Source organism: Capra hircus, chromosome 29, assembly GCF_001704415.2.
Source record: "Capra hircus breed San Clemente chromosome 29, ASM170441v1, whole genome shotgun sequence".
NCBI classification, from domain to species: Eukaryota; Metazoa; Chordata; class Mammalia; order Artiodactyla; family Bovidae; genus Capra; species Capra hircus.
In genome coordinates, this window is record NC_030836.1 from 43,591,747 (window position 1) to 43,607,923 (window position 16,177).

Below are 16,177 nucleotides of genomic sequence, written 5' to 3' on the forward strand. Positions count from 1 at the left end.
TATTTTGAGATAATGCCTTTGTACCTTTTTTTTTTCCCCAAATCAAACTGGTAGATGTCTCCTTGTCCCTCTATTTGTAAAAATAACAACAGCCCCCAGAGATTAAAAATTGGGAGATACGTTTAAGATATTACTAAGATGAAAGTCATTAAATACTCTAAAATGGAAGGAATTATTTATATCATAGGTTATTTTTCATTGAGTTATTACCCTAAGTCACACTGTACTTTCCATTTCCCCATACACATTTAATATTTTCAACAACTCAATGACTATTATTAGTTTTCACCATTTCACAAAGGAGGCATACAAAGATTGAGTAATTTATCTAAGGTCACACACTCAAGTGGCAAATCCACCAAGATTTGAACCAGGCAGTCTAGCTTGGAGGACATGCTCCTGAATTCTGCAGTGTCAGTGTGGGGGCTCGATCTGGCTATTTCACCACATTCAGCACTGCTAACCTGTGGATGTTCAACCGCCCCCTTTTCCTTCTCCTCTACCTACACTTACATCGTTCTACTTACCTGGTGACAGATTTTCATGAAACCATTTCATCTCCACGTACAGAGTGAAAACAAATGGATAAGGGACCAAGACAGCTTCCCCATGTTTGAATTTCAGATGGGATACTCTTTCCCATTTGCTTTTATCTGGGAAATGTGCTAAGGAGTGAGGATGTAGCCAGTATGAATCCCTGAGTACTGTTTTAGAGGAAAGACTCCATCTCCTTTCCTTGACCTACCCTCCAAACTGCACGGGTTTGCTGCTTCCACTTAAATCTACAGTGTGAATTGTAGTTCATTTCCCCCCAGGAAAGAAAGGATACAGGGAAATACAATGAAGTGTTCCGTAGCAAATGGCTGTAAATTATCCAGGTTTCCTAAGACCGCACGAATAGAATCCTGAAAAAAAAAAAAGTGAAATAACTTTAATACTAATTTCAGCCAGCCTATCAATTTATCTCTATCACTGCTCTTCACATAGCCCATACTCTTTTAGAGTTCAACTACTTGCTGTTCCCTGAATATACCTTCCACTTCTCCACTCCTCTGCTCTGGCCTGAAATACCCTTTTAGTCCATCATCATATGACTAAATTCCACTTATTCTTTTATGGCACAACTCAAAAGCCATCTCCTCCACAAAATTTTCCCTGATTTCCCAAGTTAAATTAACTACAGGTCTCAAATTTCACAGTAGTTAGCGCTGGGCCTTTACTATATTCCTTGCATCTTTTTTTTCCCCCTTCTGTGCCTCCAGGCTTGTGAAATCTTAATTCCCTGACCAGAGATTGAACTCTGGCCCGGCAGTGAAAGTGCTGAGTCCTAACCACTGGATTGCCAGAGAATTCCCTCCATGTACATATTTTTATTTTCTTTACTAAGAAATCTTCTTGAAGTAGAATATATACCTGATTTATCTTAGCATCCCTTCTCTACCACAGTGGATGAAGCATAACAGGTTCTCAACAAATAGATGCTGGATTTGTTGCTCAGTTCTGTTGGACTCTCTATGACCCTATGGACTGCAGCCCACCAGGCTTCTCTGTCCATGAAATTCTCCAGGCAAGAATACTGGAGTGGGTAGCCATTCCCTTATCCAGGGGATCTCCTCGAGCCAGGGATTGAACCCCATCACAGGCAGATTCTTTACCATCTGAGCCACCAGGACAGCCCCAATGAATAATATTGGTATTTATTTATATGTACTTATTTTGCTTTTGTTTATGTCAAACCTTTTCTTCTACTGTCTTTAAATCTTAATTATTTAGTCTCTAATTAACCTATGCTTATTAGTATATGGTCAAAGAGTCTGACATGACCGAGCACTCATCAGTACTCAAGAACTCTTTAAGATAAAAGATTTCTATTATCCTCTTTTTATCGACGAGGAAACTAAGACAGAGAGAGGTATGGTGATTTACGGAAGGCTACACAGCTAGTAATGATAGAGTTAAGACACGAACCCAGGCAGTGGGGCTCCAGAGCTTACACTCCTAACCATTAGACTAAACTGCTTATCAATACATGTTTTCTAAGTGAATGACAAAGGATAACTTCTGCTTCAAAACTAATGAGAGTGAAAAAAAAAAAAAAGAAGAAGAAAGAACATATAAAAAGCACTTCAAAAAGTTTTAGGGAATTCCCTGGTGGTCCAGTGGCTAAAACTCTACACTCCCATTGCAGGAGGCCTGGTTTTGATCCCTGGTCAGGGAACTAGATTCTGCATGCTGCAACAAAGAGTTCGCATGCTACAACAAAGACTGAAGATCCTGCAACTAAGACCTGTGCAGCCAAATAAATCAATAAATGTTTAAAAAAAACACAACATTTTTATATGATTATAAGTGTATATAAGTGTTCTCTAGCTACCATTAGATGAACTATTGTGCAGCAAGAACCACATACGTCTATTTCTAATCCTCACTACAATCCTGAAAACTGATATTATTTATCAATCTTACCGACAGGTAAGGAAACAGACTCAGATAAGGAAGACAAATTTCCCAAAAATTGTACTGTGAAGGCAGAACTCGAGTTCAAATCCAGGTTTCATTGGTTCTAAAGACTATGTTTGCAATATTTTACTGTGCTGAGCTTTACTCTGCCCATATTAATGAAGCAAAGTGAAATAAATTTTGCTCTACTCATAATTAAAATAAGCAGAAAACTGTCATGGTCCTATGTTAAAATAATTGCTATTTATAATGATGCCTCTGAGGTCCTCAAAGATCCTAATGTATTTTTCAACACATAGCTAAAGAGTACCTTTAAGGCTTTGACTCAACTTTTTGGTTTCACAGTTTTGCATTTGTGTATGCAATTATATTCAAATTCTTTTGAAATGTGGCAGCATATGTCTTTATAAATCACAACAGTCATAGATCACTCAGTCATGAAGTTAGAAAAGAATACACTAGTTTAAAACTCTCATATTATGAATGAGGCAAATAAGACCCAGAGAGATAAGTGATTTGCTAAGGCTCACACATTTCTTAGTGGTTCAGCCAGGACTAGAAACAGGGGCCAGGCCCCAGAACTCTGAATTCCTTGTCCAATGCTTTCACCAGTTTACAAATTTGTCCACCTTCTTTTTCTTCTTCTTGAGGGAGAAGCTAAAGCCATTAGAGTTGGGTAGGAAAGGAATGAAAATGAAGTGGAAATATAGCAGATGCAAATGTTTCCAATTAAAATGAAGACACAGCAGCCTTGTCTGTGTATTTACAGTTGAGTTTCCTGAACGTCAAGTACCAGGCAGTGGTTGGGATGGTGAGGTTTCCCAGAGGCCTGGAAGGCAGCAGTCCTCCGGATGCTTTCTCTATGCCAGCCACCACAAAAGACAGCTGCCCATGGCTGGGAACTCTAGTGGAAACAAAATCACTCTTAGCCTCAAAGGTGCTGACACTTCAACTAGGAAAATTGAGAAAGAGTATAGGCTTTAATTTCCCTGGAAAAACAGTAACCTTTCTCTGCAGAAGAAATGTGGCAGGGAGAAGTCAAATAATCAAGTGGAGATTGTGACTAAGTTTGTAGGAAACAACTAAAATCTAAATAGGGATGCATCCTCAGCTTAAAAAACAACATTCCCAGAAATTGCTTCTTTCCCTACCTCCAGCTCCTGGACGATGACTTCCTTGTTTTCTACCTCTTCCCCTCTAGAAGGTAAACAGACGAGAAGTAAGTAAGCCAAGAAGAAAAGCTCTGGAGACAACAGACTCTAGTAAAAAGTGACATTTCCAATGAGCTAAGGGAACATAACTAAATAACAATTGTGTGTGCTGACCCAGTGCTCAAAGGAAGAAGAGCTCACTAGGTGGTGTAGACAGAAAACTGGTACAAGCTGTACCAAAATATCTTCTCCATTACCCTGCCAAGACCTGACATTTCCACTGTTAAAGTTAATAATTAATTAGACCAGTAGTTTAAGCGTAATCTGTAGACCTCCAGGGGTCCTCAAGATCCTTTCAAGGAGTCTCCAAGGGCAAAGTTAGTTTCATAATAATACTAAGATATTACTTGCCTTTTTCACTATATTGACATTTGTATCATAGTGCAAAATCTGTGGTGGTGAAAATGCTGGTGCCTTAGCACAGATCTAGTCAGTTGCACTAAACTGTACTAGCAATTGTAGCCATCTTTGCCACCACACAGGAAAAAAAATTTCAATTCCATTTAATATGTTAGAGGAAGAAGTAAAGCCTTAATAATTCTGTAAATCTCACCCCCCAAATAATGGATTTTTAATATACTCTGTGATAAAACAGGAAGTATGGATAAAGCGTTTCTGCGGCATACCAGAAGATGATGGTTCTCTTGAGAAGTACCTGCACAACTTGGGAATGTGACAGACATTTTCTCAAAGGCGAACAGTGAGCTTATCAATAAAACTGACAGTATTTGTGGTTAAGGATAAATTTTTGGATTTCAAGTAAAATTTCGAATTTTGGAAAACTTTTATCCACCACTGTGGGGTTGACAGCTTCCAAATACTTGGACATTTTTCTGATAAGATTGGTAGTGATATTAGCAAATATGTTTTTTGACACTGTATAATGAAGTGTGTTGACATTTGAACAATCTGCATGTGAAACAATATTTTCCAAGCGACCATAGAAACATTTCAGGTTACAAAATCATTCTAGGTAAAGGATAGATCAGCTTTCAAAGAACACGATAGACCAATGAATTTTAATGTTGCAGAGATCAGAAAGTACAGTGATATAATTTCAGATTCCACATTGCAACTAACCTTTAAAAAACTACTATATTTTTTAAAAATGAAACTGAGTTTTCTGGTTGTCTAGTGGTTAGGACTCGGCACTTTTACTACTGTGGGCTGGGGTTCAATCCCTGGTCCTGGAACTGAGATCCCACAAGTTGTGCTGTGCAGCCAAAATTTAAAAAAAAATTTTTTTAATTTTAAAAAATAATAAAAATTTAAAAAGAAACAAAATAAACAACTAATATTTGTCAAGTTTTGATGCAGGGCCAAGGAAGAATATCCACAATGATCTGAGAAGATTATTAATATATTCCTACCTTTCCCTACTACAACTATTTGTTGTTCAGTTGATCAGTAGTGTCCCACTCTGCAATCCCATGGACTGCAGCATGCTGGCTTTCCTGTCCTTCACCATCTCCTGGAGTTCGCTCAAACCCATGTCCACTGAGTCAATGATGCTGTCCAACCACCTCTGTTGCTCCTTCTCCTCCTGCCCTCAATCTTTCCCAGCGTCGGGATCTTTTCCAATGAGTTGGCTCTTCACATCAGGTGGCCAAAGGATTAGAGCTTCAGCTTCAGCATCAGTCCTTCCAATAAATATTCAGAGTCGATTTCCTTTAGGATTGACTAGTTTGATCTCCTTGCTATCCAAGGGACTCTCAAGAGTCTTCTCCAGCACTATGTTTTGAAAGCATCAATTCTTCGGTGCTTAGCCTTCTCTATGGTCCAGCTCTCACATCTATACATGACTACTGGAAAAACCATACCTTTGACTATATGGACCTTTGTCAGCAAATATATGTAAAGCTACATATATACGTAAAGCTGAATTTTTCATGTAATTCAACCAAAAGAAAAAATCCACAACAGATTAAATGTAAAAGCAAATATGATAATCTAGCAGTTTTTTATTAAGCCAGACATTAATGAGATTTGGAGAAATTTAATGTGATGTCAATCCTCCCATTAATTTTTTGCTTTAGAAAATATGGTTTAGTCACAAAGTTGTGTTTGACTCTTTTGCCACTCCATGGACTGTAGCTTGCCAGGCTCCTCTGTCCATGGGATTCTCCAGGCAAAAATACTGGAGTATATAGTTATTTTAAATAAAAATATATTAAAACTTAATAGGTATATCATTATTTTAAAATTAATATTATACATTTAAAAGTTGTGGTAAAATACATATAACCTCAACTTTTCCATTTTAACTATTTTTTTAAGTATATAATTCAGTGGCATTAATTAATGGGTTGGCCAAAAATTTCATTGAGGTTTTTCCATATGATATTACATTCAAAACCATGGCTTGCAGTCAGCACTACCTTATTTCTAAAACTTATTTCCACAAATAGAAACATTGTGCTCTTTAAACAATAACTCCTCATTCTTCCCGCTACCCAGCCTGTCTCTATGAGTTTTCCTACTTTAATATTTCATATAAGCAGAATCATACAAGATTTACCCTGTTGTGACTGGCATATACATAGGAATGAAATTGCTGGGTCATATGGTAATATGGTCATATGGTAAGGGCTTCCCTGGTGGCTCAGATGGTAAAGCGTCTGCCTACAGTGCAGGAGACCCGGGTTTGATCCCTGGATCAGGAAGATCCTCTGGAGAAGGAAATGGCAACTCACTCCAGTATTCTTGCCTGGAATATCTCATGGATGGAGCCTGGTAGGCTACAGTCCATGGGGTCGCAAAGAGTCGGACACGACTGAGCGACTTCACTTCATGGTAATTTTAACTTTTTGAGGAACTGCTAAACCAGTTTCCACAGTATCTGCATCATTTTACATTCCCACCAGCAATGTATGAAAGTTCCAATTTCTCCACATCCTTGTCAACAACTGTTGTTTTGTTATTTAATTATAGCTATCCTACTAGGTGTGAAGTGGTATATCATTGCAATTTTGATTTGCATTTTCCTAGTGACCAAAGATATTGAGCATTTTTTCATGTGCTTACTGGCCATTTGTATATCTTCTTTAGAGAAATGACTATTCAAGTCCTTTGTCCATTTTCAATTGGATCATTTATCTTTTGTTGTTGAGTTGTAGTTCTTTATATATTCTGGATATTAAGCTCTTATCAGATACATGATTTGCAAATATTTTCTCTCATCTGTGGTTTTCCTTTTCACTCTGTTAGTAGGGTTCTTAGACATATAAATTTTATAAAATCAACTAAGTCCAATTTATCTAATTTCTTTTGAGGCCTGTATGTTTGGTGTTGTATTTAAGAAACTACTGCTAAATCCAAAGTCATAAAGATTTGCCCCTATGTTTTATTCTAAGAGTTTTAGTTTTAGCTCTTATTTAGGTCTTTGATCCATTTTTAGTTAACTATAGTATATTGTGTAAGATAAGGGTCTAACTTTATTCTTCTGCATGTGGATATCCAGTTTTCCCAGAAACATTTGTTAAAGAAACTGTTCTTTCCCACTGAATGCTCTTGGCATTCTAGTCAAAAATCAATTGACCATAGATGTTAGTGAGGTTTTATTCCTGGGCTCTCAATTCTATACTATTTATTGGTTTATATGTCTGTCCTTATGCAGTACCACACTTTTTGATTACTTGTAGTTTTGTAGGAAGTTTTTTAATTGGCAAGTATGAGTACTTTAAATCTGTTTTTCCAAGATTGTTTTGGCTATTTGGGATCCCTTGAAATTTGATATGAATTTTAGGTTGGGTTTGTACATTTGCAAAAAAAGGTGCCATTGGGATTTTGCTAGGGATTACATTGAATCAGCTGATTGCTTGAGTACCATTTTCATCTTAACAATATATATATTTGGCTGCACCACAGGGCATGCAGGATCTTATTAACAGTTCCCTAACCATGGATCAAACCTCTGCCTCTGTCAGTGAAAGCAGAGTCCCAATCACTGGATTACCAGGGAATTCCCATCTTAACAATATTAAGTCCTCCAATCCATGAACACAGACATTTTTCTAATCAATTAATTAAGTTTTTTGGCCTCTCTGCATGGCTTGTGGAATCTTAAATTCCCTGACCAGGGATTAAATCCAGCTCTGACAGTGGAAATGCTGGGTCCTAACCACTAGATCACCGTGGAATTCCCACGGAGGTCTTTTTATTTAGGTCTTCTTTAATTTCTCTCAGAAATATTTTTTAGTTTTCAGTGTGTGAGTTTTGTATCTCATTGGTTGAATTTATTGCTAAGAATTTTTTCTTTTTGATACTATTGTAAGAAAAATTGTTTTCTTAATTTTCTTTTCAGAAATTACTGCTAGTTTATTGCTAGTGTATACAAATCAACTGATGTTGATTTAGTATAACTTTGCTGAATTCATTGATAAGGTTTAACAGTTTTTTGTTGGTTTGTGTGGGTTTTTTAGGTTTTTCCACATATAAGATCATGCCAGGAATTCCCTGGCAGTCTAGTCGTTAGGACTCCATGCTTTCACTGCCAAAAGCTCAAGTTCAATCCCTAGTTGTGGAACTAAGATCTCACAAGCAATGTGGTGCAGCCAAAAAAGAAAAAAAAAAAAAAAGAAAGAAAGATCACGTCATCTGCAAACAGAGATAGTTTCACTTCTTCCTTTCCAATATGTATGCATTTTATTTCTTTTTCTTGACTAATTGCTCTGGCTAGAACTCTAGTACTATGATGAACAGAAGTGATGAAAGTGGGCATCCTTATCTTGTTCCTGATCTTAAGGGAAAAAGCTTAAGTTTTTCACCATTGAGTATGCTGTTAGCTGTGGGTTTTTCATATATAGACTTTATATTGAGGAAAGTGAAGTCGCTCAGTCGTGTCTGACTCTTTGTGACCCCATGGACTGTAGCCTATCAGGCTCCTCCGTCCATGGGATTTTCCAGGCAAGAGTGCTGGAGTGGATTGCCATTTCCTTCTCTAGGGGATCTTCCCAAACCAGGAATCGAACCTGGGTCTCCCGCATTGCAGGTAGATGCTTTACCATCTGAGGAAGTTCCCTTCTATTCCTAGTTTGAGTATTTTTTATCATGAAAGGGTGCCAGATTTGGTCAAATGCCTTTTCTGCATCCATTTAGAGGGTCATGTGGTCTTTTTTCCCTTCTTTCTATTAATGTGGTGTATTATATTGATTGATTTTTGTATATCCAACTATCCTTGCATTCCTGGGGTAGTCTCAGGAATATAAATAATGCCAATCTTCTTATTAATTTTTTTTAAATATGGCTATTTTAAATAAAATATTATAGTATTTTTAAATTAATAAGTAATTATTTAAGATTGTTCTTTTGATTTTACATGATAAATATTGACAAGTATGACTCATTTAATCAAAAACTCTTTGGAAGCCTCAATTTTAAGAGCGCAAAGGGGTCCTGAGATAATTTGAGAACCACTGCCCTAAAGGTATGCTATTACTAATTTTAAAACTTATATGAATAATAAATATATAGCACATAACATTCTTGGAAAAGAGAGCAACAAGGTGCTGCTTCAACCAGTCTCTTGGACTTGGTGAAGGCAGAGAAGGAATGACCTGTGGGAATGTATTAACCTGTGTTTGTAAAGGCTGCCCTTCTAGTTTTAAAATTACCTGATGCTGTTGCCATATCTAATTTTGAATTTATACACATTGGGTCCTGCATGAAGAAATCTCGTCTCTGGAAATGGGTAGGTGAAAGGTTTTAAACTCATTGCTTCCAAACAGTAACCTAAATAAAATAAAAGTATTAAAGAATTACAAAAAAGCTAAATATGGTTCCTTATGTACTGGAAATAAAGCCTGCTCCATCTGTAGCATCTCTTCATCAGTATAATGTCCAGTTTTCAGTATCATTGCCTATGTCCCAGGCTCAGTTCTAATATTAATTACCTGGACCATTTCCCCACCTGCATGGGGAGGATACATGATATTCTGAGATAATCTTTATATTTGAAGTCAGAAGACCTAAGTTAAAGTTTTGCTGTTTACCTTATGATCTTGTACAAATTACTTCTTTTCCATGAGACTAATGATACTAACATCTGTTGATAACAGGGTTTTTGATAGGATTAAATCTGTCTCCCAAATATCTCTTGCATCTGTTCTCATCCCTTGCCCCCATTTTCTCTGGAACCTAGGCCAATGTGAAGAGGGCTCAAATCAAATAATGAAACAGTTCAAAGGATGCACCAATAAGAGGCAATTAGGAACGCCTCTGCTGTTAATTTTCTATGACGTTTAGGAATTAGCACACCTTCCTGCTACAGCCAATGCAGCAGATAAGGATGTATACTAATGTTTTAAAGTCTTGCCAAGGAGTGCCTTATTTTCCCTACCTCTCAACTATTCTTCTTCACCACTTATGAGAGGACCCTGAGCCCCAAGAGTGCCGCCTATTCTTTTACTTTTCCTATTCCTACTCAATTAAGGGCCTCTCTGTGGGAAACTCAGAAGAAATGGAAAACGAAATATGGCATGCCTCTTCTACTCCAAGAGAGCAATTGGTATGCACTCAGAGGGCTTTTCTATGCCTCTTTTTATTCGTAAGGTAGAGATAATGAGCCTTGTACTTTCTGTCTCTTCATATGGAAGTTTAAATAATAAATAATGAGAGTAAAAGGTCCAGAGTTTCTAGGATCAAATCTACCTATATACAATGCAAGGTATTGATTTCAGAGGCAGCTGAGCTAAGGTAGATAGAACAAGCACAAAGTAAGAATAATTTATGTTTTAATCTCAGTTTCATTATCCCTACATAGTTTTTCTGGGCCTTCGTTTTATTATTTATACAATAATAACAACTTATGTATATAACAACTAACAACAATTTTTTGTCATACCCTATTCTAAGTACCTTATATATAGATCTTACTTAATTCTCACAAAAAGCCTATGAAGTAAGTAGTTTAAATTTGATAGATGAGGAAATTGAAGTACTGAGAGATGAAGTAAGTTTTCTATGGCTATGGATTTTGGAATTGGAATTCAAACTGAGGCAGTGTTAATTGAGACTTGATGGTCTTAACCACTTTTCCACGCTGCTTCCTGGGGTTATTAGAAAGCAAAAAACAAAACAAGATAATGACTATAAAATCATTTTGCAAGTACTAACATATTACACACACATAAAGAACTATTTTCATTATTCTTTCCTCCATATTACCCTGATTCCAAGCCTACTTAGCAGGGAGAACTCTAATATGTACAGTTGGAAGATCTATGTGCCCAAAGAATGGCATTTCCCACAATTTCCAAAGTTCAAGTCTGGGGCTGCCAGTAAAGAGATATCCCAGTGTCCGATCTTAGCTGCTTGGGATTAGAATGACAGGAGGCTGGAGCCAAAACCCGAGACTATTTAGACTAGAACTGCACTCAAAAGTGAAAAGAAATAGTTGGTGCCAACTTCAAAGTTACCAGAGGGGAAATACTGTTCACATCCTGAGAAAAACTTGCACATTCTCCATGCCCTAGGCATGGCAAGAACCCACGCTAGATTTGATAGTGTTTTTGGTGCTAGATGACTTTACCAAGTAGGCAGGGACCACCTGATGAGACTTAGGTTGCTGTCACAAAAACTGAGCCCTTAATTATTCAGAGGGTTCTTCTAAAATGCAGTCACCTCTCTCCACAGACTGAGGACTGGGGCCATCAGAGCAAAGGAAATGAAGAACATTTGCTGGAAATGACAATCCAGAGAGGAAACTTCATGTGCTATGCTACAGCTGGCTAGCTGAAAGAAGTAAAAACAATCCTCTTCTAGCTGGGGCCTGTTCCTGTTAATTGCTGCCTGCCTGCTTCAGAAACAAACACCACACACTAATTATTCTATTTGAAAATAAAGATTAGACAGCATAATCCCAAACAACCACATAGTAGCAGTGGTTCAAAGATTCACAAGGTTATTTTCCAACATGAGTACTGCAGTCATGGTGACACTATGTCCCAGGAACATATCATTAAGTTGATGAGATCTTACAGATGAAAGGTCAGACTCTCAGCCAATTTTAGGTGATCATAAAACATGATGCCTTTAAAACAAAAGAAGAGAAGTTACAGGCAATATGGGATAGTGGGAAAGACGCAGGATTTGGAATTGGAGGACCAAGGCTTGAGTCCTAGCTCTGCCTCTTAACAATCATTCGACCTTAATCAAGTCACTTAGCCTTTTCATTTCTCAATCTCTACATCTCTAAAAGTGGAATACACTTATCCCTGAAATTTCTGTGAGGATTAAATGAAATAATGCTGTAAAAAGCACTTCATAAATGCTGGGTAATTATATTAACATTAGCTCTTTTGATATATTTGAAGTTTCTCTCTTAATGCTTTACTAGAAAAGCAAACTCAAGAGAGGTGTTTAGCTTTAGTATCAGCACAAAATCTGACAAATCTCAATTAAGACTTTTTCCTTGAAATTCCCCAATAATAGATTTAAACGACACATAGGCACCGATGTTAGAAAGGGAAAGATTTTTTAAGGTTTTACTAGTTTGTCTCACATAAAGAAACATTTGGTTCACTACACAGAACTTGAATCAGTGCTGAATGCAATATGAAGATAATGATATGACTACTGAAGCTGAAGGAGAAGATCATACAGAAGTACTGGCATTAAATATATCTGGTGATACTTGATGGGAAAACCCACCACAGTGTTAATAAAAGAGCTTTCATAAGCATTCATTAAAAATACACTTACTGAGCAGGTCTAACATAACAGGCTCTGTGACCACTAATGAGTTTGGGCCAAAAGAAAAAAAACAGGGAAATCCCACTCATGCTATGAATCCAACATCCAAGCTTTAGAACTGAGGCTGAGGACAGAAGCTTGGCTTCTCCTTTTACCTTCAGAAGTCCTTGGCTACTTTCAAAAGTCTGCCTGCCTTTGCTGAAATAGACCCAAACTCTCTGAAAACCTATATTTCCAATGAGATTCATGCTTGCCTATAGCTGAAGTGCCCTTCATTTCAGAGGAGACAAAAAGAAGTGAATTCATCAAAGAAGGAAATGACTGCTATAGGTCATATAACTCAGTATGGAACCAGGATTAGCCCCCAAGATTGTTGAATCCTTTGGCTGATACATTTTCCATAACACATCACCTGATTATTTTATAATGATCTATAACCCTGGTCAATTGCATAAATCTGGATAGCACCCTCAATTTGGGTACAAAGACATCAAGCCAAAGTGCAGCATTTCCAGATTAAAGCTTCTTAGGATTATATTTTGGGATATAAAGGGTTTCTTTCACATTTGTTTGTCCTTAAGGTCTATTTTCAAGAGGAACTATTCTCAGTTTCCTCACCTTGCAGGGTGACTAGGATGATTAATGAAATACTGCATGTATAATTGCTTATTGCAGTGCTCTATGCATAGGTTATTCAATAAGGAATAGCCATTTTAAAAGCAAAACAAATCCGAGAGTTAAGATATAGGACAAGAAGAGCTGATCTAAGACTACCCAAGATTCTTCTATGCCTACTGATGTCATTCTTTCCCATTAGACTTCTACCTACTCTTTCCGGTAAGACACAGTCTTTAAAACATCACTGGCATTTATTCAGAAATATATTTGCAACTGGAACTGTGTCAGATTTTGTTTTGTTTTGTTTGGGAGGGGAGAAGTAACTAAATCTTCTAACAGAGGGATAGGAAGGTGTCCTGAAATGAAATCAAAAGGCCTTAGTGAACAACTCAATAGGGCAGAAAGGAGATTAAGTCAACTTCTTAAGTTACTCTTTACACCTAAATGGCTCTTCCACTTTCATTTTAACCATCCTAAAAGCTAATGAAAGAATTATCTTTGGTCAATAGGTCTAGGCCTTTGCTCCTTACTTGGAAAAAGCAATAGAATGGTATCTAATCTCACCACCCTGCCCATTAGTTGTTGCTTGTTACATGAAGATCCTTGGAGAAGAAAATGGCAACCCACTCCAGTATTCTTGCCTCAAGAATCCCATGGACAGAAGAGCCTGGCAGGCTACAGTTCAAGGGGTCACAAGAGTTGGACACAACTTAATGACTAAACCACCACATGAAGATCAACCTATTAGCATTCATATCACACTGAATTCACTGCAGAACTCTAAAAATCCTAATCCCAGAAATCCTAAAAGCATTTGGATGTAAAATTGCAGGCAATGAGGGATATTTTATTTTTGGTTACACGACTGGGTGAATTGCCCTGAAGCAGCACCTGCAAAGATTTTTAAATGATAAAAAAGCATCAGTACCTTCAGAAGGGCAAATGGTGAAAAGAATATCCTTAGCTAAAGAGAAAGAAGCATCTCTTGCAGTTTTGAGCTATAAACTTTGAGTCCTTGATATACATATCTCAAGGGTCTTAGTGACAGAAGACAGACGAAAGTGTGAAAAGCAAGCTTCTAAAATATACAGCTTTGTTCTTGGCATGAAAAAATGGTAGATTCTGAAGAAACGAAGTTAATAAAAAACTATATTACTTTTTACACAAAGAGAGCAAATTTCACACAGGAAATCTGAAATATTTTACTGCCTTTAATTCTGGTGAGATATTAGGAAGATAAAAATTATATTCACTAGGTTTACAAAAAGATAAAGCTGACATGAGGAGATCATCTAATTTGACCACGGTCACACATCAAGAGCAAGACTAAAACACAGATGTATTGCTAAAGCAAGGTAGTCCCACTGAATTAAGGGTGTCAAGAATATAGTTACCTTATGAATTATCCTAGACTCAATATTAGCCTCAATTCGTTATATCTTTATATTTTACCACCTAAGTATAACTCTAAAATAACAGAATCAGGCATAACTGCTAAGAAACATAAAATTTAGCACTTTGAAAGATCATCAGACCATAGGGATCTGAGGAATAAAATCTTACATTTATAAAAGCACTTTCAGTTTATACAACGCGTTTCCCATCTATCCCTACCTTATAAGATTCAAAAACATCTATTGAAGTAGGCAGGGCAGATTCAGCTTACGTATACTTCACGTTAAATGCTCTCCTAATTTTTATCTGATTTGATCCTCTCGATCTTGTATTCATTCAATATTTATTCATTCAGTTCACAGTTATCTGCATATCAACTATGTTCCAGAAACTTAACTGCTGGAGATAAAGTGGGGAATAATAAGAACTCAGTCACTGCCTGAAAAGAGCTTACAAATAATTTTAAGGATGATGACTGCTACAAAAAAGGACAGGGTGACAAAGGAACATGACAGAGAATCCTAACCGAGAACGGAAGTCAGGGAACTTTATGTAAGTGACTCATATTTGAAGGATGAGTATGAGTTGGGGAAGACACAAATGGTGGGTGGGTGAGAGGTCTGATGTAGGTACAAGAAAAGCAGATACAACAGTCCTCAGTTGAGAGAGACTGCTGTCATTTCAAGAGAGAGAAGTATAGTACTTCTGAACACAGTTGGCAAGGAGTGTGACAAACTAAGACTACAAAGATAAACAGTGAGTCATCACACATTTGAGAGCCTACTATGTACCAGGCATTTCTTTCAGCAATGATAGAGCAGGTAATAAGAAAGACATGATTCTTTGTCCTTAACAGCTTAGATTTCAGGAAGTTTGGAGAGCAATAATAAACACATAAATAAATCAATGTAATTTGAAGTACTGTAAGTATTATGAAGAAAATAAAACAGGGTTTTGTAGTAGAGAGTGACTGGGAGACTGCTTTAGTGTGGCCAGTGAAGGTCTTTCAGAAGAGATCAAACTGATTTATGGGTTTAATGGAAAGTGAAACGACAAAGTCAAGGGGAAAAGCATTCCAAGCAGGAAAAAACAAGCACAGATGCCCTGTGATGACTGGTAGTCAAATGACAGAAAGGTCAGTATGACTGGAGCACAGGGAATGAAGACTTGAGTAGAAAGAAATGAAGTCAGAGAGCTAGGCAAGAGCCAGATCATATAAAGGCTGCCAGCCATTGTAGAGTTGCAATTTTATGCTAGTGAAAGTAAAAGTTGCTCAGTCGTGTCTGACTCTTTGCGACACCATGGACTATACAGTCCATGGAATTCTCCAGGCCAGAATACTGGAGTGGGTAGCCTTTTCCTTCTCCAGTGGATCTTCTCAGGGATTGAACCCAGGTCTCCTAAAAAGAAGTGTAATTACTTGACTTATGCTTTAGAAACAGTACTCTGGCTGCCAAGAGAAAGATGAATTGAAGAGTTATAGTAGTCCAGCAGAAAGATGCTTCAGATTCTGACTGTGAGGTCTTAGTAGTCAGTAACTACTAATATTGGGGGTATATTTTAGACTGATGGACTAGATGTGAGAATCAAGAATGGCTCTTGATTTTGGCCTATGCTATTCAGACAGGTAATGGTACTTTACTGAGATGGAGAAGAATTCTGAAGAAAAAGATTTGCCATTCTAGGGAATTCTCTGGCAGTCCAGCAGTTAGGAATCTGGGCTTTCACTGCCAAAGGCCCAAGTTCAATCTCTGGCAGGGGAACTAAGATCCCATAAGCTGCTTGGTGCCACCAAAAAAAAA

General features: G+C 37.3%; 1 protein-coding gene across 4 annotated transcripts in view; it reads right to left on the bottom strand.

Annotated features, from left to right (window-relative positions):
• MAJIN (membrane anchored junction protein) overlaps positions 1-16,177 on the bottom strand; it is a 45,466-nt gene that overhangs the window by 7,695 nt on the left and 21,594 nt on the right. Inside the window, exons 1-4 of one of the 4 annotated variants that reach the window (XM_018043595.1) lie at positions 9,284-9,384; positions 3,612-3,657; positions 830-905; positions 528-653 (exon numbers count right to left, since the gene is read on the bottom strand). In XM_018043595.1, coding sequence (XP_017899084.1) covers positions 528-653; positions 830-905; positions 3,612-3,657; positions 9,284-9,384 — 349 coding nt within the window. Of the gene's footprint in view, positions 1-527; positions 654-745; positions 906-3,611; positions 3,658-9,283; positions 9,402-16,177 lie in introns of those variants that run through there. The other 3 variants (XR_001917524.1, XM_013975960.2, XR_001917522.1) reach the window with 3 other exon arrangements.